At 36.3% G+C, this 27940-nt stretch overlaps 1 protein-coding gene across 1 annotated transcript; it reads left to right on the top strand.

Moving 5' to 3' along the window:
* Positions 1-1458: 1458 nt before the first annotated feature.
* LOC120533611 (carboxypeptidase A1-like) lies at positions 1459-27332 on the top strand. Its single transcript, XM_039760530.1, has 11 exons — positions 1459-1523; positions 9254-9335; positions 13286-13420; positions 14997-15095; positions 15335-15436; positions 19375-19476; positions 19993-20103; positions 23096-23186; positions 24941-25140; positions 25272-25356; positions 26979-27332. The coding sequence occupies exons 1-11, from the start codon at positions 1459-1461 to the stop codon at positions 27164-27166; spliced, it is 1260 nt and encodes a 419-aa protein (XP_039616464.1). The 3' UTR covers positions 27167-27332.
* The last annotated feature ends 608 nt before the right edge of the window (positions 27333-27940 follow it).

Here is a 27940-nt window from a genome sequence, read left to right as displayed (position 1 = left end):
CAGCCTTCTGCTGTTATGCACCTAAAATCTGGAATAGCCTGCCAATAGGAATTCACTAGGCTAATACAGTGGAGCACTTTAAAAACTGCTAAAAACACATTACTTAAACATGGCTTTCTCATAACTTCATTTTAGTTTAATCCTGATACTCTGTATATTCAATTATCATTACTATTCATGGTGGCTTCAAAATCTATACTAACCCCTACTTTCTCTTCTGTTCTTTTTCCGGTTTTCTGTGGTGGCAATCTGCACCACCATCACCTAATCAAAGCACCATGATGTCCCTACATTGACGGATTAAAGGCCAGAAGTCCATGTGACCGTCATCATCAAGTCCTTCCATGAGAACCCTTAATACAATGATGACTAATCATTTATGTTATGTAAAATGCCCGGGGCTGGCAGTCTCATGGCCTGGGACCACTGCAGATTTTATTTTTTTCTCCAGCCATTTTTTTTTTGTTTGTTTTTTCTGTCCTCCCTGGCTATCGGACCTTACACTAATTCTATGTTAATGAGTTTTGTCTTATTTTAATTCTTACTTTGTCTTTTTTCTCTTTCTTCATCATGTAAAGCACTTTGAGCTACATTATTTGTATGAAAATGTGCTATATAAATAAATGTTGTTGTTGTTGTTGTTGATGAGAGGAAATATAATTAATGGAAGATATCAGAAAATGCTTTAGAATTTGGAGACCCAAAAGAAGAAATCCTTCTAATATTGGTATAAAGTACCTTAAAATTTTTACCTTCTCAGGGAAACAAAATCCTTCCTTAGCACCCCAAGCCACGAGATCTTACAAAAAACTCTGCATTTTACTCGCTATCTGCCTGCTAGCTGACAGCAGGACTCCTGAGCTTTTTAACTGGATGTCACTGTTAGATGTAAGTTTGGCTTCTAGACAGGTGCAGAAATGCATCAGGCACAAGGACCTCCAGAAGGGACATCTGTATGAATGCTTAAGGCCAGGATATATGTATTGTTACAAGTGTTCAGTGTGGAAGCATATTAAAATGCAATGCCAGCATAGTCTTACAATACAACAATGTTGTAACCACCCAAGCTATAAAAGTTCTTCTTTAGTTTGGCTATTATGGTGCATATACCTGTATATTGCCAAATGGCAGAGAAGTGATTATAAGACCTCAAACTTGACCAAATCCATAAAACAAACTATGATGAGTGCTATTATGGTTAAATTATCATGCTTACAACCTTGAAATAAATATGAGTGTATGTACAGCATCAATTTTCTCTGAAAAATTTGCTCAGCAGGGACTATAGGTGGCATGCCTGTAGCTTGCAAGATCTGATCTCGCTTTATAAATGATTTAACATACCGTGAGAAATAATGCAGGCTACAGTGACAGTTAAATAATGACCGAACCTGAAGCTGATAACAATGCCTATATATTGGAAAGTGGCATTGATGTATCACTCCAACAAAAGAAACGATGAGGGCCTTGATCATCTTCTTGGGGTTTGTTGTGGCCATTTGTGCCAAAAAAGATTTTCATGGGTAAGTCATTGCATGTTTTTAATAAAGCATACTAGTTAAGGGGACAAAAGCTCAGAGGTAGCCTATATGGTTACTTATTTTTTTATAACTGCTTAATTCTTAGTACAGTAAAAGGTAGCTGAAAATTTTCATATGCTGTCTTTAGAAATTCATGTGTGCTGAGCTTTTTTCCATCACTCAGTTCATTCATCCATTTACAATTGTTCTTTAAATTTTAAAGATTACAGGGACATGCACAAAGGGGTGGCTACAATGGCTCAGGCCCTTTCTCCTTTCCCCTCTTTGCTGTTTCTCTCTTTAGGACCCAATTGATCACTTCCAAGTAGATGTGTGCCAGTTCTTTCCATCGTAACAGATAAAAATCAATGATAAACGATATGCCTTATTACAATTATGCTGTTTTTCACTATTCCATATAGAAATAAAGTGTGGTCTGTGATAATTATTACAATTAATTACGCAAAAAATGTGTAATAAATATTTGTGTGCTAGTCATATTGTCTTGTATTATGTCATGAGGTGGTACAGTAAATGTGATATCTGCATATAAGCTGCTTATATTCACTTTGCTTATAATGTTAGCTTTATATTCAGCTTGTTACAATTATCAGGTGCCCCACGCTTTGAAAAAAATGAGCAATTTACAAAATAAGTATTTCACAACACACAGCATTTTCTGCCTGTCAACTGCAGCACATAATAAACAAGCAAAGCACCATAAAATGGCAGGCATCTGTCCCAATGAATCTAGGTGTCTAAGGGTGTGTCTGCCAACTCCACATTTCAGATTTTGGCAACATCAGTTGTCCTGGGTCAGAGCTGAGAGTATTTCATTCTGCATAAACCTGCCCAATTAATAGTTCCCAAGTAATGCTGTATATATTACCATTGTTTGATACTTTTCTACTATTTCCAACACTGTTTCAATCGCTGAAAGTCAATATGACATTGCATTGAGTTTTTGAGATTCAGTTCAGTACAAACTGAGAAATCTATGTGGATAAGTCATTGCAATCTATCAAAACTTAGAATTTAGATTTATATATATATAATCCAGAAGCTGGCTATATCTTTAAATTAAAAGGGTATTATCATTTTGTTTTGTTTTTGTTACTGATAGGTCATAATGCATAATTATGTTTAAATCATTATGCATTATATCATTCTGGAACATAGTAATTTTACTTTTCCTTGCTGACAGTCTAATGCACAAGAATGGCTATATATAGTACTAGATGGACAGTTCTAAAGGCTTCTTGAATATTTGACCCATAATAGGCACATTATGGAGGAAGCAAAAATGTTTTGATTTGACGTGCCATGATGTGAACTATTAATGTTAAGATCTATTTGATATTTTTTGTATTTGGATGGAAATTTATATCTTTGCTTTTCCTTCTTGTTAAGATATGTAAATAAAATAAAGTATAAGCACAACAAAAGGGGATGCAAGTATGAGCAAATACTGTTTTGCCAAGATTTTAGAAATTGAAATACCCCTGAAGTTAAATCCAAATTTCCAGTGAAATTAAAAACTCAAAAATAAAAACGAGCAATAATTTGTGTCCAAGATTAAAATGTAACAAATCCTGTGTTATAAAGTGGCCTTTCTCTCCTTTTGAACCATTGCCCACCAAATGGTCTGTGCATGTGACTAGTCATAAGTAATTCAGATATACATCAAATTCTGATGAGATCAGATATCTGCTTCCCCTACCTACTAATCCATTATAAAGATAAAAACAAAAACTGATTTATAATTTAATAATCACTTAACATTTTTAGGAGACTAAAATGTTAGCAAAGATTGTGAACTAAGAGCAGCATTAGTAAACACTCTCTGTATTGCAGCTGGCCCTGATAATATAATGTAATCATGATAGATTGTTAATCAAGCTGTAATGTCTTATTGAGTGTTACCCAGTGTATTTAGAGATTTAGCAATTGTTATAAATTTAAGAATATATGATAAATAAACAAAAAAGTAATTCCAATGTCTTTCAAAAAACAGATATTCCCAAAATATGTAGTTTCGCTCTGCTAGATGTACAATAAAATCCATAAGTGAATTTCACTTAAAACTAAGTGGAGACAATTAGACAGCTCACTGAACGTCACATCTAAGCCAACTTCTCAAGAAGGTTGTGCTCAACATAAGTGGTGATTTTGTACTATAAAGACTAGTGGTGTTCTGATTATACAGAGACATAAATATGTATCACGTGAGTAGAGAAAACACTGATTACACTTTGGCATTCAGAGGCCTCAATGGACTAGTGGTAGAAGTGAATGATACATTGTCACAGGTACTGTGTCTGCTCTCTCTGGTTGGTTACAATGAGAGTGTAGGAGTAAAAAATAAGGTTGAAAGAATTTGCGGCTATGTTCAGAAAAATATGAATTGTAAAATATGCATTTGAAGTAAACAATGTATGGTACCCCATCCAAAAGAGAGGAAAAGAACTGCTGCTAAGAGTGTTGATAATGAAGAGCCACAGGATATGCAGATTTCAGTATTCAAAGCACCCAAATCAGTAAATATGCCTAACAACATTGACACCACTCCATCAGAACCACAGACAAGGCTGCACATCAAAATGAATAACTAATGTAAGTTAACATTACTGTTTAATTGGAAATGCAAACATGTTGTTATGCTATACAATAATGCAAAGGTTAAAATGACAGAAAGATGTCTTAACAGACAGAAGCACTTCTCAAATATGTGGAGCCAAGTAGTTGCCGTGGTCAACATGTGTGTCTGTCTCTTTTGTAGCCACACTCATTACAATATACAAATTCATCATTAAGCTTCAGTTGACTTGTGTTACTGAGCTTCTGATTTTAGCTTTTTATTTTCTCTCAGTTTCTTTTGCTGTCTCTCTGTAACCCCATCCTTTTAAAACACACTAGCTCTAGACATTGGGGGCAGGAGTTTTAGGAAGAGTCCTGATGGAGTAGCCTTTTCAATAAAGACTTTTTTGAAAATCATTTGAGAATCACATTTGGCTCCGTGAGGCTACAAAATATGTGACCCACAGAGGCTGATGCATGATGACATTACCTATAATAAAAGTCTTCATCTAGAGACATTTTGCATTGTCTAAGAGTAATGAACAATTTTGAGCTAAATTAAACAATCTTTCACGCGTGACTGAAGCCTAGGATGATCATAACTTTGAGATAAGCAGTGAATCTTTGAAATTACTTTTTGTTTGGATTTTGTTAGGAATTTTTCTCCTAATAATGGTTTTAACCTCTGACCCTTTCCTATTTGACTTTTGTTTTTTGTTGCTGGTAATTCTGCTCCTTTCAGCTTTAGACTTATGCTTTGGTTTTGTTTACCCTTTCTCTTTGCCCCTACAATCTTTTAATGTACTTTTTAGGGGGCATAATAGGGACAAAAACTTGTGTATTCCTTTTTGTGCTAATGGGGAGCTCTACACTGGGCTGGCATCTTTTCACAAGAAGCAGGAGTAAAAACCTCTGCAATACTACTCAGTTCAAGAGTGACCGCTGTTTCCTAGCTTGAAATCAGAACTAAAAATAATGGTTGGGGAGGGATTCTCAACTTTGTTTGTTTCTGGTTTGCATTGAGGTGCCAACCAGCCATACAGTTTTTGGATGCTTCATGAATTTTAGACCATTTATTTCATTTGAACCCTTATAGTATTTGAATATACTGTCCTTCTACAGGTGGTTTTCAAAGTTTAGAAAGCCTAATATATGCTAACTGGAAAATAGTATTTACATACTGTGGAGAATATATTCTGGAAGAAGGTTGCCCATTTAACAGGACAGGCAACCAAAGGTTCAAAGGTGAAAGGACTCTTGAGATAGTACGAGGTTACTGTCCCCTTAGCAAAAGTGGGGTCTTCCATGATCTCAGATGTCATTTCAGTGCTTGGCTAAAAGTTAGCATGATGGGTAATTTAAAACCACTTCAATGCCAGGGATATTTTGAGTTTTGAAAGAAAAAAACCAGGGTCTAAAGAAAGACTGGGACAGGACAAGAGAAATGATTTATAGTAAACAATATTAAGGGATGCAAAGTGGATGGAAAATAATTTAAAACCTATTAAAACATGCTCTAAAAAGCAGCATAGATTTGTTTTTCACTTTACATATTTTCTATTTTATTTTATCAATTTTGTTTATACCTCTATTGTATGTTTAATAAGTACATCATTCGCTTAATATTGGCCATGTTTATCTTAATCAGTGTTCAGAACACTGATGAAAAAAATCTCCCTTTTATATCACTTTTGTTCTAACCTGTAGAACCGTTTTTATACTTGCCAACCAAATTCTTTTGTAAACATATTCCTTCTCAATTTTAGGGCTCTTTAACTCTCTCATCTCACTGTGAATGTTCATTAAGTCTGTGGCGGGTCACATCACAAGATTCGTTTGGAGAAGATATGAAAATTATTTGTAGCCTATTTTGCTCCTTTTAAAAACAGTTGCCAAAGCTTACCTTAGCTGGTGAGGGGATGTGCTTTGAGGCTCCAGTAAAAAGACTGCACATACCTGAGGCATATGGGGGCTTATGTTTAACTACACAGCCTGTATTTGCCTTAGGACAAGGGACCATGGCAGTCCAAGCAATTTAGAAGATGCGGAGGATTAGTATGCCAGCACAGATAGAGAAAGAGCCAAAAGAATTGTGGGTCCAAGTAAATGGTTTACCAAATTTTGCTTACCAGATGTAAGGATATATAGACAGAGAAAGTGAGAGCACAAGGTTGCTCGTGTGCCTACAGGCAGGTGCTCACTGGTCACAAGGGCTGTGCTGTGAAAATGACACCTGACACAGAGACACATCCCCTCACATGTCTCGCATGCTCTGGAGTTTTGGCATGCACCGTATTCAGAATTTTTTCCTGACAATGCCATGATGCGGACATGACACCATGAATTCAAAGTAGCGAATTTTGAGGGAAGGTTGGTGGCAGATGTGATCTGTCCAGGCTTACTTAGGTTCTACAATGATAAATGAAGGGCTAAATATAGAGCAGCAGGTCATCAAAGTGCAAGGAAGACATGCAAAAATATTTTAAGTGCATCTCTTCACCATGTATGTCAATCACTGACAAATATATCATGCTTGCTCTTCCTTTGCTGCTTTTAGTTAATGGGGCTGGCACACCACCTTTTTCTTTTCATTAAGCCAATAATAACAAACACTGTCACTACCCAATCTCCAGTACCAGCCCACTACCATCGACATCCTTCTCTAAAACAATCATGTAAGAAATTCCCTTCCTCAACTGTGAAATTGTAAGGTATGCGGCATTGACCAAACATTATCACCTATTGAGTAGAAAAACATCAACACTGATCAAATGGGCCACTTGAAGTGTAAATGCATTTTGGGCACTGGCAGCATAAACACTTTGTGTTGTGGTCTATGTGTAAGCCTCACATGGTAAGTATAAACAAAGCCTCAAGTGCAGAGTACTGGTTGGGGAAACATGTGGCATACCCAACATCGCTGCAGGCTTCTCATTAGTGGCAATGGGATGTATGTGGACAGGAACTGGCCTCACCAATCATGCAACGATACAAAAAGGCATGGCGATATCAAAAGGGTGATCTTTTGTTGACCAGTGGGTGAAATGTAAAGAACCTTAATGAGCAGTGTAAGAAGAAATGAGTGCTTTAATAATCAATTAAGTCCCAGAGCAATTTTGCATGGGGTTGATTCAGTGGGAAAAGTGCTAGATTATTTTTATAAATAGTTTTTTTTTCTTTGGGGTTTTCTTTTGTTGTGTGTCATCTGGACTGTGTATAATTTTATAGATGACATAACACTCATGTTTGCTTTTGTCTAATTGTATTGTAAATAAAAACTTGTTTTTTTCACTTTTGCATTTCTCTTTGCGTCTTAGTCTCTCTATCATGGACTACAATATATCCAAGGTTCAAGGTTGTGCAAGTGGTGTGATAATGCATGGGATATCACAATGTCTAGTCAACATTACATTCCAGTGGTGGCATTTTACACTTCATTATAAACCACGAGGCTGGGTTAGTCGGCCCACTGTGCTAAGTGTACATGAGTTATGAAGCTCTTGACACAGAGTAGAATCCATCTGCAGCCACCCGCTCAATGAGAGAGCAAGTTCTTGAGAGTAACGCGTTAGAATGTCACTTAGAGGGCGGCATGGTGGCGCTGCTGCCTCGCAGTCAGGAGACCCAGGTTCACTTCCCAAGTTCACCCTGTGTGGAGTTTGCATGTTCTCCCCGTGTCTACGTGGGTTTCCTCCAGGCGCTCTGGTTTCCTCCCACAGTCCAAAGACATGCTGGTTAGGTGGATTGGCGATTCTAAATTGGCCCTAGTGTGTGCTTGGTGTGTGGATGTGTTTGTGTGTGTCCTTTGGTGGGTTGGCACCCTGCCCAGGATTGGTTCCTGGGATTGGCTGCAGCAGACCCCCGTGACCCTGTGTTCAGATTCAGCGGGTTGGAAAATGGATGGATGGAATGTCACTTAAAAGTGAATCTCTGAAATTTGCACCATGTATGAGTGTTCTCCAGCTTCTGAGAACTTTAGATCTCGCCTACAATTGGAAGGACAATAGGAGACAAACACAATACCTGCCTGCTTGTTCCATAAATACATATGTTCAGTAGTAGTTTGATAAGCAGCCTGTGAAAAAAGCAGGTGTGTCCTTGTAACAGAGATCAGTTTGTTTCCAGCGATGCAGTAATGTCATCATCACTGTGAAAAGTGCCTTCTGGCTAAAGGAATGCTCTTTCACTTTGAATGTTTAAGCACCTGCTTTTTATGTTACACATGGAGGCCTTTAAGAATATTGTATATACAATACACTGAAGGAGGAATGACTCATTGCAGGGTTACCTGTAAAGAAGATTATCTTTCATTAAACCTTCCATCTAGGCCTGTTCCACACTTACAATAATATTCATAAACTAATTTTCTTTTTCATTGGGAATGATTAACTAAAAACCTGACTTCGGTGTCATGGTACAGTCGGGGTTATTGCCCTCAAGATTATTTCTTGTTTATTTAATTTTTGTGTTGTTAATTAAGTATCATTTTGTGTATTGTTACTCATTTTGTTTCTGGTTTGGATTTGTCTTTGTTATAGTAATATTAAAGTTTTGTTCGTTGCTGTGTCTATGTATACTGTACTGTTAATTGTAATCTGCCTTGCCTCCTGTATCTCAAACCCAAGAAGGCAGAGCAACCTAATTGTGCAGATGGTTTTCCATCCCAAGCGTTACTTAAGCAAACGTTTAAGTGTACATTTCTGGAGGACTGCTACTCTTTTTGTGCTTCATAGTGGAATGAGTTCATAACATTAGGCAATATTCAATATATAACTAACTAGAAAGCCTACTTTTTATCACTGAAAACAGCTTTCTGGATTTTTCATTTATGTATGTACAGCATACCAGTAGAATCAGTGTCTGTCAAAGTCCAAGCAGACAACAAGCCAGTGGTCCCTATCACTGTCTGGAAAGCTGTGAACAATGAGGGGTGCCCACTCCCTGCCACTTCATTTCCATAAACTGTGCTCTTGGCCTAATGAATTGACTGGCTCTGAGTAGAATACATTCTAAATGACTTTATATGTAGCCAGTAATAAAACAAATACTACAAAGACATATGAGATGAGAGTTAAATTTTCTTCCAGTTTCATCCAGTTGATTTTTATGTTTTATTTATTTATTAATAATAATAAGTAATTAATCTTTTCCAACAGGGACCAAGTTCTCCATATTCAAGCTAACAGTGAGGAACAGATACTCCTGTTAAAGGAGCTTCATAATCTGCAGCACTTGAAGGTTAGTTGTAGTTGTGTTTTAGCAGAAGGATTGTTTGCTTTGAAAGTCATTAGATTTTATGTTGTTTAACTCTTATCACATCTTTGTTTCTGAACAGTACAGTACAGTATGTTATATATCATTAACATGCCATGTACATTTACTCTGGTGCCAACTGTGAAGTAAATGATGTATTTTTTTCTTTACTCTGAAATACAAAATGGAATTTGTTGGGTATCTAGAATAAAATTTAAGAAACTGAAACATTCAATCTTAGATTAATAACATGTATATTAAGAAGTGTTATGTTATCTTTCTGTCCTTAATCTTCTTGTCTATAGCTTTAGCCTTATAGTGCTGCTGTGATTCTGTTTTCTGATTGAAACAATATGACTATTTTCCCTTTTTATATCCTTAGGAAGTTCAAATAATTCTCAGTTTCCTAGTTTCCATGTTTCTGCTTATTTAATATATCTAGTTTTCAATTTATCCATCCATTATCCAACCCACTATATCCTAACTATAGGGTCACAGGGGTCTGCAGGAGCCAATCCCAGCCAACACAGGGTGCAAGGCAGGAAACAAACCCGGGCAGCATTCCAGCCCACCACAGGGTGCACACACACACCAAGCACACACTAGGGACATTTTAGAATCGCCAATGCACCTAACCTTCATGTCTTTGGACTGTGGGAGGAAACCCACGCAGACATGGGGAGAACATGCAAACTCCACACAGGTAAGACCCAAGAAGCAAACCCGGGTCCCCTAACTGCAAGGCAGCAGCACTGTGCCGCCCATTTTCAATTTTTTTTTTATTCAAACTTTCACACATCTGTGAAGTCTTTGACCAGGGATGTTAACTGTTCACTGGTAAGTTAACTGTCATCAAAACCATTAACCTTACTTTAAATCTATACCCATTAGCTACCATTAGTTTCCGTGCCGGTTAGGTGGATTGGAGATTCTAAATTGGCCCTAGTGTGTGCTTGGTGTGTGGGTGCGTTTGTGTGTGTCCTGCGGTGGGTTGGCACCCTGCCTGGGATTGGTTCCTGCCTTGTGCCCTGTGTTGGTTGGGATTGGCTCCAGCAGACCCCCGTGACCCTGCGTTCGGATTCAGCGGGTTGGAAAATGGATGGATGGATAGCTACCATTAATTAAAAGTTAACTACTATTAACTGATGATTGATTTATTCATTAAATTGGTTAATTAACCAAACTGTTACATGATTATAGAACCATTTTTTTTGGTTATTTATGGTTAAGGGTTTAATGAATTTCAGAAACAATTAAAATTTTTATTTGGAAATGTAATTGCCTTGTTGCATTGTATCACCTGATACACACTTGTTCTTCTGATTATTCTACATCCGAAAGAAGAAAAACATTGATCATGTTAAAAGTAGCTGGATTTTGGAACAAACAAAAGGGCAACAAAGTTCAGTATAGACTGTGATCCAGTAATGGAGTGTGGCATATTTCAGTGCAAGACTACATACAAAACAAGCACACCACTAGTGAGGTTGAACTGGACCAATTTATTATTGGCAGCAGTAGCCTGGAAGACTTGTGATCATCAAAAGTCATAGGAAGTCATACAGAGGCCTTATATAATAAAACAACAACACATTTTATCGCTCAGCATGGCTGCTAAGCAGTTATCATGAGTCAGGGTGCCATGTTCTGTCTAGAGATACTGTCACCAACCGTATAGTAAAACATTTTCCGGAGAAGAGAGGAAAACCTAGCTAGCTGTTCCGTTAACCTCAAAGTGAGGCAATCAGCATACAAGTTCTACAAAGACGTGATACAACAGTATAAAGAATTACAAAAACATTCTGGGAAACAATGTTCCCATCTTTACAAAGTAATTTCCAAGCTTCTGGGCTCTAATAAACTGTAGAAAGAAAAAATGAAAAAAGTTTGTAATACTTGTCAACCTAAGATTGAGTTGTCCTTAAATGTTTATGTTTTTTTTTTATTTTTTGATTTGATATACTTCATTAATCCCCAAGGGGAAAGTGTCTTTTTTGCATGACGAATTATAAACAGAGTGACATTGTCTAAATTAGAAAGGTTTGGAAAACTGCTTATTCTAAGAGTGATTATAGTTGTGCTTGCATTTTTATATTTTGATTTTTTTTTTTATTTGATATACTTTATTAATCGAGAAGGGAAAATTGTCTCTTTTGCATGACCTTTGGAGGTCAGAGCACAGATTCAGCCATTATACTGAAGTAACATAGAACTCTAAGGCAAGGCTTAGGATTCTGCAGACATCTCTCATCTTAGCTAAGGTTAGTGTTCAGGACCATCAATACGGTAATAGAAAGAAAAGGCACTCATGATAGAGTGTCAATGGGTGAACCAATGCTCATCTCAACTTTATTTTTACAATATTTTTAACAATATTAAAATATTGTTATTTTAGTTTATTGCCATAACAATGGCAATCATAAAGACATCATAAAAACCACAACCATTCCCAAAATAATAAATTTAATACAAAAACTGAAATATTTAGTAGATAAGTGTCAAAAGCTCTAAGGTGAAGATGGCAAGACAATGCATTTCTCAGCTTGTGTAAAGAATCATCATGAAACCTTTCAATCATGGTCTTCGTACAACTAAGCTGTTTAGCTAATGGAAGGTTTATGACTAAAGGATGGGCAGGGTATGACCAATCAATGAACAAACCAGAATGGGGAGACTATGCCATACTATGATTTTAAAAGCAGTGTACAACATATACAAAAGCTATACAAAAAGATAATTGATTCCTACGACACCCCTAACTTTTTTTGTTGTTGGCAAAGAAAAGCCACTAATTAGCTTTCTTGGCCTAGCAAGTATGATGAACACTTCCCAGGTAGTAAAGAGGGGAGGATCTCAAGTTTCTGAAGGAAACTGCAACATAAATCATTATGCCACCCACTGCTTACTGTTACAGCCTTGAATATTACTGTATGTCTTTTAAGGTTCCATTTGGAATAGGCTTGATGTCTACAGGGTTGTCTCAGAATGGGTGCTGAGATGTGAATCACTAGCCGTGACATAATTCTTTTCTCTAAGTGCATTGCCCCTGCCACCTGCAGAAAATTAGTGTTTATGTAGGGTACAAGGAAACAAAGGGTGTTTTGACAGTATTTTGACAGGTTAAGCCTTACTCACTATGCTTCTACCTCTAAATTGTTTTCTTAAATATAGAATAGTGTTTGAATTTTGTTGCTTCATTTTTTTCAATAACCTGGGTACAAACATTTATAGACTATTTTAGCTACTTTATATTATGTTCTGCATTGAGTAGCTACTGACAAATGTTTCATTTTTTAATTGCTTGTGACCACAGATTGTTTCAGCAGGCAGAATCTTTAAGTTTTTATTTTAACTCCGCTAATAGTAGTGTAAATGCTAAGCACAACAGATATTCTCCTTTTACAAACACTAGTGGCAAAAATCTGCAATAAAATACATTTTTAAAACTTAATTTTGGTGCTATAAAAATACCTCAAAAATTTTAAAGACTGAGGATTTGCTGCTGTGAAGCTGACATATAGTCAAAATTCTAGTCTTTTACCTTACCAGTGGACTAATTATGTAGTCACCTCTATTGTAAGCCTGTAGGCAAAGTACAGTGCTGTATACAATTACACAATACAACTTTAATAGTCAAAGGCAGTGTCTGAGATGAGAGACGACACACAGCTATCATGAGGAGATAACCTTTAACTTCAAAAATACCATGTTGGGCTTTTTAAGATCCATTGAGACCAACTCAAAACTAGAAGTGTGAGGCTAAAAGCCACTTAATAAATAAGCAGAAAGAGTGACTCTCAGTTTTATTTTAGTCTTCTATGAAAAACATGTAATTAAACAACACTTATTGTTTGTAAAGGCCTGTAATTTTTTCAAATGATTATAAAAATCAATAGTTTTATATAAAATGATTTTTCTGCATTTCCCATGTGCAGCTTGACATATGGCGGGAGCCCCTGAAGCCAGCTCTTCCGGTTGATATTCATGTCCCATTTGAAAGTCTTCAGGCAGTCCGAGCCTTTCTGGAATTCAATGGTATTCACTACTCTGTGATGATTGATGATGTTCAGGTACTGTGTTTGTAATTTTTTACTGCTTGGATTGAGGACAAAGTAGCACTTTAGCACATACAGTTCTACCCTTTTATATTAATGAGTAGTGTCATTTAAAGTAAATAAAACAGTGCCCTTACCATCTACATGTTTATTGTAAGTCAGCAAAAGATAAATAATTTATAGTCTTATTAAGTAATGTTGTTGCTTAAATAAACATATTTCTTTTGTTAATATTTTTCCTCCCATTCTTTAAGGCTATTTTGAGCTCATGAAAGAATACGACTAAAATATTTATTTTAAAGTGAGATACAGGAGCTAAAATGGTCTGGTATGCCTAAGATTTAATATGATACTAAAATGCACTTTTGTTGCAATGCTGAAGTACAAGTGTGAATATCTAAAGATCCCCCAAACTTTAGTATCATAAATGACAAGGCCTTCATATATTAAAACACAGAACTGATCAGTGAGTACCTACAGTATATGTAATTTTGACATATTATATAAATGTTAGATCAAAGTTAACTCTCCACTACAGTCCTATGCTGTCCTATAGTCATAACCTGTTACATTGTTGAAAACCTTCTGAATACCTCTAGATCTCAAAAGGTTTTATTTTCCTTATTGTGTAACTACAAGGAAAAGTGTGCCAAGCCATAAGCAGAAGATGGACAGATGTAAACCACAGTAATGCACTGAGTTCAAGTGTTGCTAAAATTCAACTATTACAAGATAAAAATTAAAAGAGAATGATCAGCTGCATACTCTACACAAAACAAAAGCAGAGTAATTATTACAGAAAAATAAACAGACAGGTCCTTAAGAGAAAACTTATCAAAGAGGGGGCAGGAGTTGTCCTTGGTACTCTTGAAATTAAATGTGATGCTGCATCACTAGTGAAGTAATAAATGGTGTACACATAAAGTGTTTAAATTTTATTTAATTTTGTGTTTTTTATTGTTGTTAATATTTTAATCATTTGTATTACAAATGTATCCTGTTCTTATTTATTTTGTAATCAGTTGGTGTAAGGTACTATTTAAACTCACAAGAATTTTGTTTTTTTGGTGCAAAATAGGTGCAAAAATCCCACCCTCCTCACAAACACCAAAAGTTCTACACTTCACCAGAAGGTGTTGATCCTGCCACCTCAGTAAATAGATCATCAGAATTCCACCCCAGACATTTCCTACATGCTTATAAACTTTCTATGGATTGCGCATAGTCTCCTTGTTGATGGCATCACTATAGCTCCCAAGTATGGGCTCCATACCTGCCTTGGTCTAATCCACATTTTTTTTTACTTTTTAATATGGCCCAAAGATAGGTCATTGCAAGAATATGACCCTTAAGATCTGAGGTTGCTCCTTTAGGTGACAGGAATTTGTATATCTGGATGGTCTTATTGTTGTTTCTTAGGCTGTCATGCACAGTTTGAGTCTTTCCAAATATTATTACAGGCCTGAGGTCACACTAAAGGTACTCATTGACTCTTTCCTCACTTCTCTGACCTTACTGTAGAAGGCACCAGAGCCAAACAGTCATCCATTCACAATCAAAGCTGTACATTTTTTAATTTATTTTTTAATAGGTCCTGCTAAATAAAGAAAAGGAGCACATGGCTCTCTCCAGATCAAAGGAAAGGAACAATAAAAGTTATGATTATGGAGCTTATCACACACTGGAAGAGGTACAAAAGACATTACAGTATTATTGGTTGTACTAAACGTTTTTTTATAATTATATATACTAAAAAGTGAAGTTCACATAGAGAACTAATCTTTTAACCAAACAGGTTAATGTCATCAATGTAAAGAGGAAAGTAGTGTTAAAAAACACATTCCTATAGAGTACCATTCTGAGATTGAACTAATTACTGTGGTCAAATGCATCCATCTGATTTCCTACTATTCCTTAAATACCCCTTAGATAAATATGTGGATGGACAATTTAGTAGCTGATCATCCAAGTCTGGTTTCAAAAATTCAGATTGGCTTAAGCTTTGAAGGGCGTCCACTTTATGTGCTGAAGGTAAGCATTTTTGGTTATTATTCATTCAACCTTCTACAGTAGCTACACTGTAGAAAGTCAGATACTGGGCTTTTATTCTACACAGTCATTTTTGACTGTAATCCTTGTTAATTTTTTCTATCAAATTACTTTGAGAACTGGAAGTGGCTCACTTGTGTAGTGGTTAGTGTTAGGATAATTGCCTACTCTGTATTGAGTGTGTATGCGAGTAGGCCCTACGATAGACGGGCATACTGCCCAGAGCTGGTTCCTGTCTTATCCCAGTACTACTGGAAAAAGCTGCCTCTCCTACAATTCCAAACTGAAAATGTTATTTTATTTCATTTTCTGAATCAACTGGAGTCCACCCATGGAACATTACTTGCAAGGCAGGAACTAAAAAAAATCAACATATGGCACACAGGTGAATATAACCTCTCATAAGAAGCCAATTTAGACCTGGTAATTAACCTAATATACAGATATGTGAGGAAATCTTATTATTCTATTTATTTTTCATTTTTGCCTTAATGTGCAAGGGTATCTCAAAAAGTAAGGTAACTAGTCAGTTTTCACCTGTATGTTTATCCATAGAGCTACAAAGAAAACAAATCAAGTATAAGCTTTCTATAAATTCTTTTCCAATAATTAATTCCAACATGACACTATGGCATGAATCCTTGCCCAGGAGATACAGGTGTCAAGGTGATGCAGCCAGGAGGTTAAAGCATTTTGTTTGTCACTATAACACAAATTACTTACAACTAAAGAAATGAAACTCACTCAGTATGAGGTTTGGGCTGTGAGGCTCACTGAAGGAAGGTATTACCAGGTATATGTTGTTTATTTATCATATAGCTGTTGGACCATACCCCTCAAACAGGTGGCAATTTTAGTTGATGTGTCCTTTGCATTCAAAACTGGACCACAATGCACATCTCTGTGTTTGACCATTTCCAGATGCCCTGCTATCTGGAGAAATTACTTGAATAGGACTGACACAATTTGTTGGGCTAAATGGCCTGTTCTTGTCCAAACTTTTCTTTTCATCAGTGTGATGTAGCCTAGGCACCAGTAGATGTTCACTCACACTTTCTAAAAGCCTAAAATGTAATCACACATATTGAATTTTTTAGAAGTTTTGATTTGATTTCAAAGGAAGAAGAGGATAGTAAAGTAAAACATTTTCATATATAAATTTGAACGCACAGGCACCCACTCCACCCCTGACCTATGTAAAAAGTAAAATAGAAAAAGTAGATTAATAAAATGTGCAGGTCACTCACAAAACCCATGGGCTCACACGTCCACATAAGACCATGGGTTCACTGTCATCCTTGACTTATTCACGGAAACAGTGTCCTTCCTGTTGCTGATGGTCCGTGTTGATAGACCATTGGTCCATGCAGATGCAGTTGTAATAGAGCAAGGTTATAAAAATAGGAACTCCAGGCAGAAAAGGAAACAAGCTCAGGATTATCTTCCAAAGGGAAGCTATAAGAACATTAGCTGCTATGGTGGCTATTAAAACAATTTTGCGCTCATGTACTGATTCAGAAATATGCAGGCATCCATTTTTAAGATTAGTCAGACACTTCTCTAGATTGTCAATATTCCTTTATGCCCTGTGAGTTAAGCTGGATACAAAAGTAATGGCAATGGTCAAGTCTTGAATATGCCCCTTAAGAACCAGCCATATATACAGTAAGTTGGAGCATTTGTTTAGAACTATAAATTCCTCAAGTATAGTAAAGGTTTGTTTAATAAAATCTGCATTTTGTAAATGAGAAGTGTTACAATGTCAACAACAGAACAAGGAAAAAGAAGAGGAACAAAAAGCACAAGGTGAATACACCTTTCCGGTGGTTGGAAAAAGAAAGCAACAATAAAAGGGCTTTAACCAAGCAGGGGGGAAGAGATTTTGAGGATAGGATATAATCTATTCTGGAACAAGATTTAATATGAGGAGAAAAAAAGAGAATTATTTCACAGAAAGATTTAATAACCTAGAGTATGCAAGTTTTAAACATATATTAAATTTGGCAAGTGAATAAGGGGGACTGCACGGATTAATCGGGGAAGGTGATTTATTGATTAAGGAAGTGATAAATGCATTTTCCTTGAAATTCAGAGAAAGAAACGATACATTTAGTAATATCAGTGAAAAATGGAATATTATATGGAGTTGGGGCACAAATTGAAACACACACCCATCTCCATCAAAGGAAAATAGAACCTGCCCTCCAGATCACTTCTAGAACCAAGAAACTTTGGTTGAAAGGCCTGGTGAACTAGAACCAAAACTTTACATTTTTTACTAGAAGCAAAGGAGGATGCAGCCACACCATAGTGCCGGGAGGCAGCCTGATAAACGTCTTTAGCCAAAAGATGTGATTCTTGCAAACAGGCTATGTCAACCTTTTTACGAGATAGTAAACAAGCAACAGTTGAATACTTTGCAAACAGAAGAGCGACATTATATTCCAGGAAAAAGCATTGAGATTAGCTATGAGAGTGGAGAGATGGCAATGAAAGGGCATTGTAAAAAGAAATACATTTAAGGGTGCTAAATATGTGTACAGCATATAACGTAGAGTGTAGCTCTGAAGTCACACTCCCAAAACCCCCAATCCCCCCTGTATAAACCTCACAATTAAAATGCAAAAAAATAAAAAACTGAGGTATCTCAAGTAGAAAACTTTTAAAAAACAATAGGTTATTCTTATATGTTTGCACACACAGTGAGATCTCGGCAAACAATCCCACCCTAACGCCATCATTCACAATACAAGGATCAATGTGGCGAAAATTTAAAAACACACATCTGAAGATATATTTGACATATAAGCAGATATTAAACAATTTTGGGTCAATGAAACACCGAGCCAGTGAAATACTGTTGCTAGATCACGTAACGATCGTGTCCCAACTCTTCCCACACCAGGCCTCTCTCTAAAAATGACAAATGATCAGTAAACTTTCAATAAAAACAACTGTATGAAGTATACTGTATATACACACACATCTACTGTATATATATATATATATATCTACTCTATATATATATAAAATCATAAGCCTAAAAGTGCAGCGATTTTGTGCAACAATTTTATGTCACTTTTTTGTCACGCTTTAAATCGGGCTTATTTTAAAACATATATATATATATATATATATGTTTGGTATCATTCTTTTCAGAATTTATCAAACTTTAATGTGATGTTATTAGAATTTCAAATTTTTATTCCGTTTTTAAATTCTAAACAAAAAAATATCAAGAATTCATGTCCTGCAAGACAAGCGCCGCGCAACATGCAAGTCACACAGTACGGCAGCAGCAATCCAGCAGCTGATCGAGCAAAGAGGAGGTAAAAAACAAACTGTATGTGTTTCCCATTGTATTGTTTAAGATTGGGTTTCGGAGGAACGACTGTGTCTCCTTGGGGTGCGAGTGGCAGAGACCCAAAGTGGCTGGCGTGTAGTGCAGGCCATGGGGGTTGACAAGCGAAGCGAGCAGGTGGTAAGCCCCCTAGTATATATATATATATATATATATATATATATATATATATATACACACATACACATGGGTGTACGTGTACATATACAAAACACACCTGAAAAAGGGGAAAAAAAAAGAAAAGCCAATATGAATCCAGGCTCGCACAAAAGGTTAAAATGGCAGCACACAGTTCATGGAGTCCAAGTATCACATTTCACTAGTTCTCTTTACCCTGTCTGTCTCTGTCTCTGTGTCTGTCTTACTCTCGTGTTGTCAGACAGGTCCTCTTCTGAGACACTCCTAATGCTGCCATAATATCCTCTTCCAGTTCTCCACAACCTTAAATCTGATTAAGCAGGTTCAATAAAGGATGGAGCAGTATTAAACTAAACAGATGTTTATTTACTGTGTGTATTTTCAGTATTTTACATTTTTTGATTTTTCACAATTCCAACAGTTCAGCACTGGTGGAGTGAAACGGCCTGCTATTTGGTTAGACACTGGAATCCATGCCCGTGAATGGATAACACCAGCTGTTGGCATCTGGACAGCCAAAAAGGTTAAATAATTTATCTATTATTATTCTTTCTTTAAATCATGTGAATTTCCACAGGCTTATGTGATGTATATGTAAGATGGCAAAGTTTAAAAGAAATGTATATGTTTTCCATATATCTAGCAACCATAATTAGGAAATTTTAAACAAGGGACTAAAATGTGAAATGATCTGTCAGTCATTGTTCTGCACAGGCACTTCTCTGGAACAACATTGTTATTTCAGTTATGTGCCGTAACTAACCAACTTAGCTTAAACCTGGCTAATAATAGCAAGAATAAATGAGACAAATGGGCTCCTCTCATTTGAATGTCTTATGGTTGCATTTTAGCCAATAGCTCATTTTTATGTTTGAGCAACATAGGTAGGAGGTCTAGAATCATTAGTAGTAAGCATGCTGCAACAAGGACCTTTTAGCACATTATTTGCTTCTGAGTGCTGAGTGTTAAGGTTATCTCTCATTAGTGATCATATTAATTATTTTTTTGTAAATGTTACCTTTGTAAAATTATCTTCCAGATTGCTTCTGATTATGGCAAAGATCCTTCGCTTACTTCAATACTCAACACAATGGACATCTTTTTTGAGATTGTGACCAATCCAGATGGCTATGATTTCACCCATAAGAGTGTAAGTCTTAGAAATGGGAAATATGTTACTATACTTCTATTATATACATTGTAATTATCTGAAAAATTAATTACAGGTGAACATAATGTCACATACAACATTTAATCAATAAACATTCAACAAATGTTATATATAACATGTAAGAAGTTTATCAAGAGATTTGATGGGTCATTTTTTGATCTGTCATGGTCTACTGTTAATTTTGGCACTGAATTGTTTCAATGTGTTGACAAGATTATTGTTAAAATATAAAATAAAATCTAAATTAATTTTATATTGTGCTCCTAAAGAGCACAATGAGATGTTAATATGCCATAGTGATATAAATACACATATGCCAAAAAACATGAAAATGTGTACGCCAAAAAAAAAATGTGGTTTACATTTCACTATTTACCCTTTTTAAATCACACTCATTTTGTAAATGTACATTTGTGAATGTGCCTCAAACACTGCCTGGTTCCACCCTGAAATAACCATATATGGACCACGCAAATTAACTTCATACTTATGGAATAACATTTCAGTAGACCTTCATTGACTGTTAGTCAGCCACTTGACGTTTATCCAGTAGTGCGAGACAGAAGTTTTTGTCTCTACATGCACACAGATAACCTTTATTTGGTGGCCTAAGCATGGGAGTCAGCAACAAGTGCAAATATCTTGAAAGGCAACATGTTACTGCTGCTGTAAATGCCATGAGTTCCAGCCACACCATAGCTGAAATTAAAAAAAGCCTGAATCCTAGAGATGGGGTGGCTAACTAGTCAATGGCAGAGTGTGCATTTAACGAGAGGAGAAAAAACATATCTACACTCTCTGATTTCAATCTGCGAATGGTACCTGTAATTGGAGATGATTTTTGTGGCATGATGCCAGACAAGCATCACAGACAACCTGTATGTTAATAGAATGTAACTGTTTACAGTTACCAAAAGCAGCTTCATTCTCACTTTGTGCTCTTATTGAAATATGATTGCATTAATGTGATTACATTAGTGTGGTGGTGGTTTGAAGCAAAAGTTTGACAAGAGACATAGAGCAATAAGTCTATGGACACATACACATGGGAAGTCAGTTTGGGTCACTGATAAGAGAAGACCTGGAACAGTAGCAGAAAAACATGCAACTTCATGGTCCTATCTCATTGATGTGCCACAAGGCAGTTTTAGAAGGAACAGACAACATCTGGTGCCATTTGCAGCACATGAAGGATTGGGAGTAACCCTTCAAGAAGATTGTCATGAGGAGACTTTGCCTCCTAGAACACTGTTACCTCAGGGACTATTATCTCCAAAACACAGTGCTTCTGAGAACAAGATCAGCTAAAGGAGATAATCAGACCCCAAGAGACTGGACCTGTGAAATATCTTGAAGAGAAAAAATAAGAGAAAATAAATAGTTTATGTCATTCTGTAGAGAAATGTGACCAGTCTTTTGCTTCAAAGAAAGGAAGATGTGGTGGTGGTGGACTAGTTAATGATGGGTCAATATAGGGATTTTGATGTATGGGGCTGACAGAAAAAAATAGGAAGGATTTTTATGTGCTGTTTAGTTGTAAAGGCTGGAAAAAAACATAATAAAACTTGTATAATGGACGTGCTTAGACCTGTTACTTTCTTAACACAATAGACAGGAAAACAGGCACTGGTGCAAATTACCTTTTTATGTTGGTAACAACATGTTATGTTATATGCACCCACGGCATACAAAAAGTGGATGTAGTACTTTGTCAGCTGAGTAAAGGGTTCCAGCACAGCGGGCATGACGGATTGAAGCTTGGCTGAGATATTCATAAGCTGTTGACCAGTTCACTGAGAAGTGACATGAGGTAGTCTAAACTGACGGAAAAGAAAAAAGTTCTTCAGTGCAAATACACAGCGTTGGTCTTCTTAAAAGAGAACTAAAATACAGTCTACATTATATGCACCATGTTTGAGCTTTAATATGTTTGTCACGTCAACACACATTATAATAACTCTCTGAAATCCATTATTATGTGTGCAGGTTGTCATTTAGATGATTTGGCTGCCATTTCCCTACTTGATCAAGGGTGTCACCACTTCCCAGTTTCTCTGAAGTGTTGCGTACACATGGGTCAGAGTTACTGAATTTCAGCAAGTTTCACTCCCTTTACCTAAGGAAATTTCACTACATTGCATTGTTTAACAATGGTGCTATCCTGCAGTGGAATGTCCATATTCATTTGGCCTTGGCTTCAACTAGACTAATAGCAAAGCACTGTGCTGTGCATGTTCGAACTACCCATAAACCATCGCAAACATGTATTGCATAAGCTTCTAAGTTGCTGCTACCACATAATTTTCAAATTGCCTTTACGTTTTGATTTACTGTGCATTCAGTTCCAGCTTTGTCAGGTTATTCCGATGCTGACTTGGTAAAACCTCATTAAGGCTCTGGTGACCTTGTCATAACTGTAGTCCATGCCCAAAGCTCTGTTTCCTTGCATGCCATTTATTAAAACATATTTTAATTATATTCATTTGCCAGTTTTTTGGGGGGTTTTTTTGAGACGTATAGTAATAAATTTACTAACTGCTGACAAAAGTGCAAGTGTTTATTGACAATTTTTAACACAACTTGAAAATTTTGAAATTATTAATTTCAAAGTGCTGCATAAGGTAGAATATTAAAGCAACTGGAAGAAATACATATCCCGTGCCACACCAAACAGTGGGGAAAAAAATCACAAGCAAGAATGCTAAAAATCAACAAAGTGAATTATCATTTACACCGTAATTTCGCTCATATCTGTTATATAAGCAAAAACAATTTGGTGTTGTCAATGTACTAGCAACACTTCTTATACAATTCTTGCTTGTAGTGGAAAATAACTTGTACTATGGCTGTTTCTGGTTCCTAGTTTTACTTGGTGCTAATAGAAAAGTGGCATTAACATTCATGGAGTGATTTCAAAGGTTTCCATTGTATTTACTAAATAAATATCTCATTGAATATACCTTTAAACTAGAACCGAATGTGGCGCAAGACCAGGTCAATCAATCCTGGATCATCATGTATTGGTGTGGATCCTAACAGGAACTGGCAAATAGGTTTTGGAGGTAAGAATTTATTTTCAGAACAGTACAGTTTATAACAAAAATACAATCAACTAGTGGAATAACATTGACATGGTTTTGTGCTGATTAGTCCTATAACAAATACCCGATCAATAGAAATAGCCCCCAGCCTCATTGATTAATTTTTGTGTAACTCCTTGGATACAACTAGCAGTGTGCAATAGCTCGGTTTGTGAGAAAACACTAAATTATGTCACTATCTCTTGTTACACAATGACATGGTGTCCTGTTCAGCTACAGTATATGACTGACTTGATTGCTTCAGAACTTCTATGACATAACAGGCATAGCTTGGTTTATTTCTTTATTGTTCTTCACGTTACCTTATATTGCTTTTTCTTCTATAGTGCAGATATCTGAGTATTCTAGATTGTTATTTGATTAAATATTTTGGAACTTCAGAAGTAATATTGGGATTCCGCAAGCCTTCTTTAATGAAAGTAAATTGTCCTACTCTGATGCATTTAGTTGAGGGAAGCAAATCATTTTCTTTATATAGTATGCTTTTAAGAGATATGTCTCCAAATGTTTAAAATTAGTAAAGTACAAACTAATAATCAAACAACATTTGTTTTATATAGCACCTTTCTATGGTGAAAAACTATCTCTGGCACTTTCCATGTACTATTGTTGACATGCATTTTTTACAATTTGAAACATTGACAGATTGAAGCTGCTACTATAGGGTTTATTGTCAAATTTAGCAGTGTATGAATATCTTTTTTTTAAAATACCTTTTCCAAATATCCCATGGAAAAAATCAGTAGGCATGAACTGTTGAATTGAATGCTTTAGTTCAATAAGAATGATCCATCCATCCATTATCCAACCCGCTATATCCTAACCACAGGGTCACGGGGGTTTGCTGGAGCCAATCCCAGCCAACACAGGGTGCAAGGTAGGGAACAAACCCCGGGCAAGGTGCCAGCCCACCGCAGGGCACACACACACACACACACAATAGGGACAATTTAGAATCACCAATGCACCTAACCTGCATGTCTTTGGACTGTGGGAGGAAACCAGAGCACCCGGAGGAAACCCACACAGACACGGGGAGAACATACAAACTCCACGCAGGGAGGACCCCGGAAACGAACCCAGGTCCCCTAGCAGTGCTACCCACTGCGCCACCGTGCCAGCCGTAAGAATGATGTTAATATTTATTATTCATCACCATATTCTGATCACCAGGAATCAGTGGAGCATCTTCCGTTGCCACTTTTACAGATCTTCAGATAGATTGAAACCGTATGTGTGGAGTTTGCATGATTTTCCTATGTTGGGCATGATTTCTCTTTGGGGACTCCAATTTCTTCCTAATATCCAAAAACACATTGTCTCACTTTTACTGGCATCTCCTCTTTGCACACATTTGGCCGTGTCTGTTTTTGTTCATGCATATCTTCAAAATGGATTGACTTCCCAGCTTCAACTTGCCCATTGCTATAACTTGATTACAACAGTGCTGAAAAAGATCTGTTGTATTGCAACAGTGGCTTAGCAGGTAAAGCTAAGCAAATGTCCTGTATTCAGACAAGGTTTGTAAACCATGATTTGATTAATTAAGAAGTTTATTATTTTCTTATGTTTACTTCAAATGAGTACTACTTCAAAGATTTATAATGATAAAAGCAAAATACCTAGTGTTGTATCTGAATGTGTATTTGACTTAATTCATTTATATAAGCATATGAAGAATAAAAACCTTCTTGATCTTTGATTTTACCCAACAGGTCCTGGCACAAGCACGTACCCTTGTGATGAAACCTACTGTGGACCCTTTGCTCATTCAGAATCAGAAGTTAGGTCAATAGCAGACTTTATTCTGTTCCATGGGAATTTCAAAGCAATGATAACTATCCACAGCTATTCCCAGATGTTGATGTTTCCTAATGGATATACTTCAACACCCGTTCCTAATAAGGAAGAACTAGTAAGTGCTGCCCGGCAGTTTTACCTCTTAATTTACAATATAAAATACATTTAAAACAGTGTTCACTTGACTTATTTTTTTCATTTCAAGTTGTTCTCATTTCCCCCTTTTTTTGTTTAAATGTTCTGTAGCACACTTTGGCAAAAAGTGCAGTGGATGCCCTAGCCAGTGTTTATGGAACTACATATACCTATGGAGACATGTACACCACTATATGTAGGTATTCTACTGGAGCACTGTTTAAACCAGATTGTCTTCTACCTAGAACATATGTGCAGACATATATGTAAAAAATAAGTATGCTGTTGGCTATGAATGTCCCACAACCAATTCAAAAAAATAAACCCATATCTGTTTGCTTATGTTGAGACTAGATGGCTGTTCTTCCTAATTGCACACATCACCTCTGCCCATAAGCTTTGAAATGTGCTATCTCAAATAAGAAATGGCCAAGGTAAATAAAGTATATGGATTTTGTAATGTAGTCCCACAACATTATTAGCAATAACACACATTAATGTTACATTAGGAAAGCAAATACTCTACTGTAGTAACCTTTGCACCTTGTAAAATGTAATCACATATCATGTACTGCAGGATTCTAAGGCTATACCATGTTTACCCTACCATGATATGGTGTTCTTTGTAAATTACTGTGGATTTACAATGTATGTTAGGATTTTTTATAGCTCTAACAAGTTAATTTTTAATAGGTAAATGACCTTAGTAAGAGACAGTCAGTCACCTCATCACCTCATCAGTCAACTACATCACTATGTGAAATTAGCATTTTAATACACAAAACCATGAATTTGACCTTATCTGGCATAGAGAGTCATGTCAAGGAAGCTGCAAATAAGTGAATAAAATAGCAGAATAGCAGAAAAAAACAAATCTGGCTGAGAAGTCTAGTTCCAAAGTGAAAGTATACACCACTTTGAAATACTATGTAGGCTCAGTGCAACACATTTCATGCATATTTATGTTGTCAATGGATGTTGAGTGGCTTTCTGTTTTACATACAATGACGCCATGATTACATTTGAAGTCATTAGCTCATGATTATTTAGTTAAGTCCTTTTCCACCAAACTACATAGCATAACCATATTTAGCATTTGCTGCTTACTTTACAACATTTTACTTACATTGTACTACACATTCAGAATCTGCACATGAGCCCACACTTTTTGCATTGTCGTAGGCTTTTCCATCTAGTGTTAGTGCCCTGTAGCCTACACACTTGTTTATTAAACATTTTACAATTTTCTTTTTCTTATTTTTCAAGATCATTAAAATGAAGAGTCTTTCATGCAGACAGGGCAAAAGTTTCAAATTCTTTGGTCTCAATTATGCCAAATTTTACTTAGTACAATTCAATAAGAGTTATCAAACATGTTTTAGAATAACAAAACTAGCACCAGTACATCAAGGAATTTGCAGCCGAACGGTGTATAATTTTCTACCTTCGCTCTTTAAGATGGAAATAGTCCAAATATTCATATTGGCATTACTGAAAGGTCAGAATAACTTGTACAGTTGTTTTGCTTAAGGTGAAAAGGTTGTCCCAAAGAGACAGTCAGTTATAGTTTTATCAAAATGGAGTAGGTGTAACAAAAAGTCATCAGGGGGAAAACTAAATTTAAATTGCTAATCATCATATAGGCTGTCACTCCAGTATAGTAGAAAAAATGGGCATAAAGGGGCAGAGTAACTTGGTCTTGGCATACAAAGTGGATGTTGTTAATGAGAGTAAGTATGGGTTAAATATAACTAGTCAAGTCAGGCTCCTTCAGGCAAAATAAACACAATAACAAAAACATGTATGTATTTATTTCAGATCCAGCAAGTGGAACCACTTCTGATTGGGCATATGACAATGGAATCAAATATTCATTCACATTTGAATTGAGAGACACGGGACATTATGGCTTTTTGTTGCCTGCTGAACAGATCATCCCCACTGCTGAAGAAACCTGGCTTGCTCTCATGAAATTAATGGAACATGCCAGGGATAATCCGTATTAAGAGCCTTAAAAAACTCCATTTTATATGTGCCACACTTCATTTGTGTAATTGGTATGGAAACTTAAACAGGAACAAGCTTATACAAACAAATTTCTCATGTATAATTGACCCTAAATATATTTGTCATCAAACCCAATTTAAAAAGTAAAAATAAAAATAAAATCATTCCATATTCTTGTTGTGGTGGTAAACTATTACTTTTACGTAACTGTGTTATTTTCCACGGAAACTACAATCTGAAAGGAGGAGGTTTCATAATACGTCTTTTCCACCATTTTCATTGCACCTCAAAAACAACTAAGCTATGCTCATCTGACATTATTTCAGTGATGAAATCCCATTGCATACTGGCACACTAACCCAAAAACTACAATGTTGTGTTTGCAAGTCGCAGTCATGGTGAGAATGGTAATTGAGTACACCAAAAGACCCACAAAGCAGGCCAGCACCTTCAGTGGTCTGATCAGAAGAGGATCTCCCCAAACCAGCTAGCCACTCTAACAGCAGATTTAAAAAATACAAAGAAAGTCCCAGAAACAATACCAGAATGCCCTACAAAGGAAAAGGTGACCACAAACCTCTCACTTGTAAAGAAAAGAGCAATGAAGAACCCTTATGAAAATTGCCAACACCATTTTCTAAGACCACTTAATCTTGAATAGTGTTGTGAGGGCTCAAGCCTATCCCAGCATGCATGGGATATAAGGCTGATACATTCACCTGGACAGAGTGCCAATGCATCATACTGGAGACTTATTAACACAATGGAAAATT

Source organism: Polypterus senegalus, chromosome 8 (assembly GCF_016835505.1).
Source record: "Polypterus senegalus isolate Bchr_013 chromosome 8, ASM1683550v1, whole genome shotgun sequence".
NCBI lineage: Eukaryota > Metazoa > Chordata > Cladistia > Polypteriformes > Polypteridae > Polypterus > Polypterus senegalus.
The sequence above is the reverse complement of the archived record's forward strand: the minus strand, read 5'-3'. Positions and strand labels throughout refer to the sequence as shown.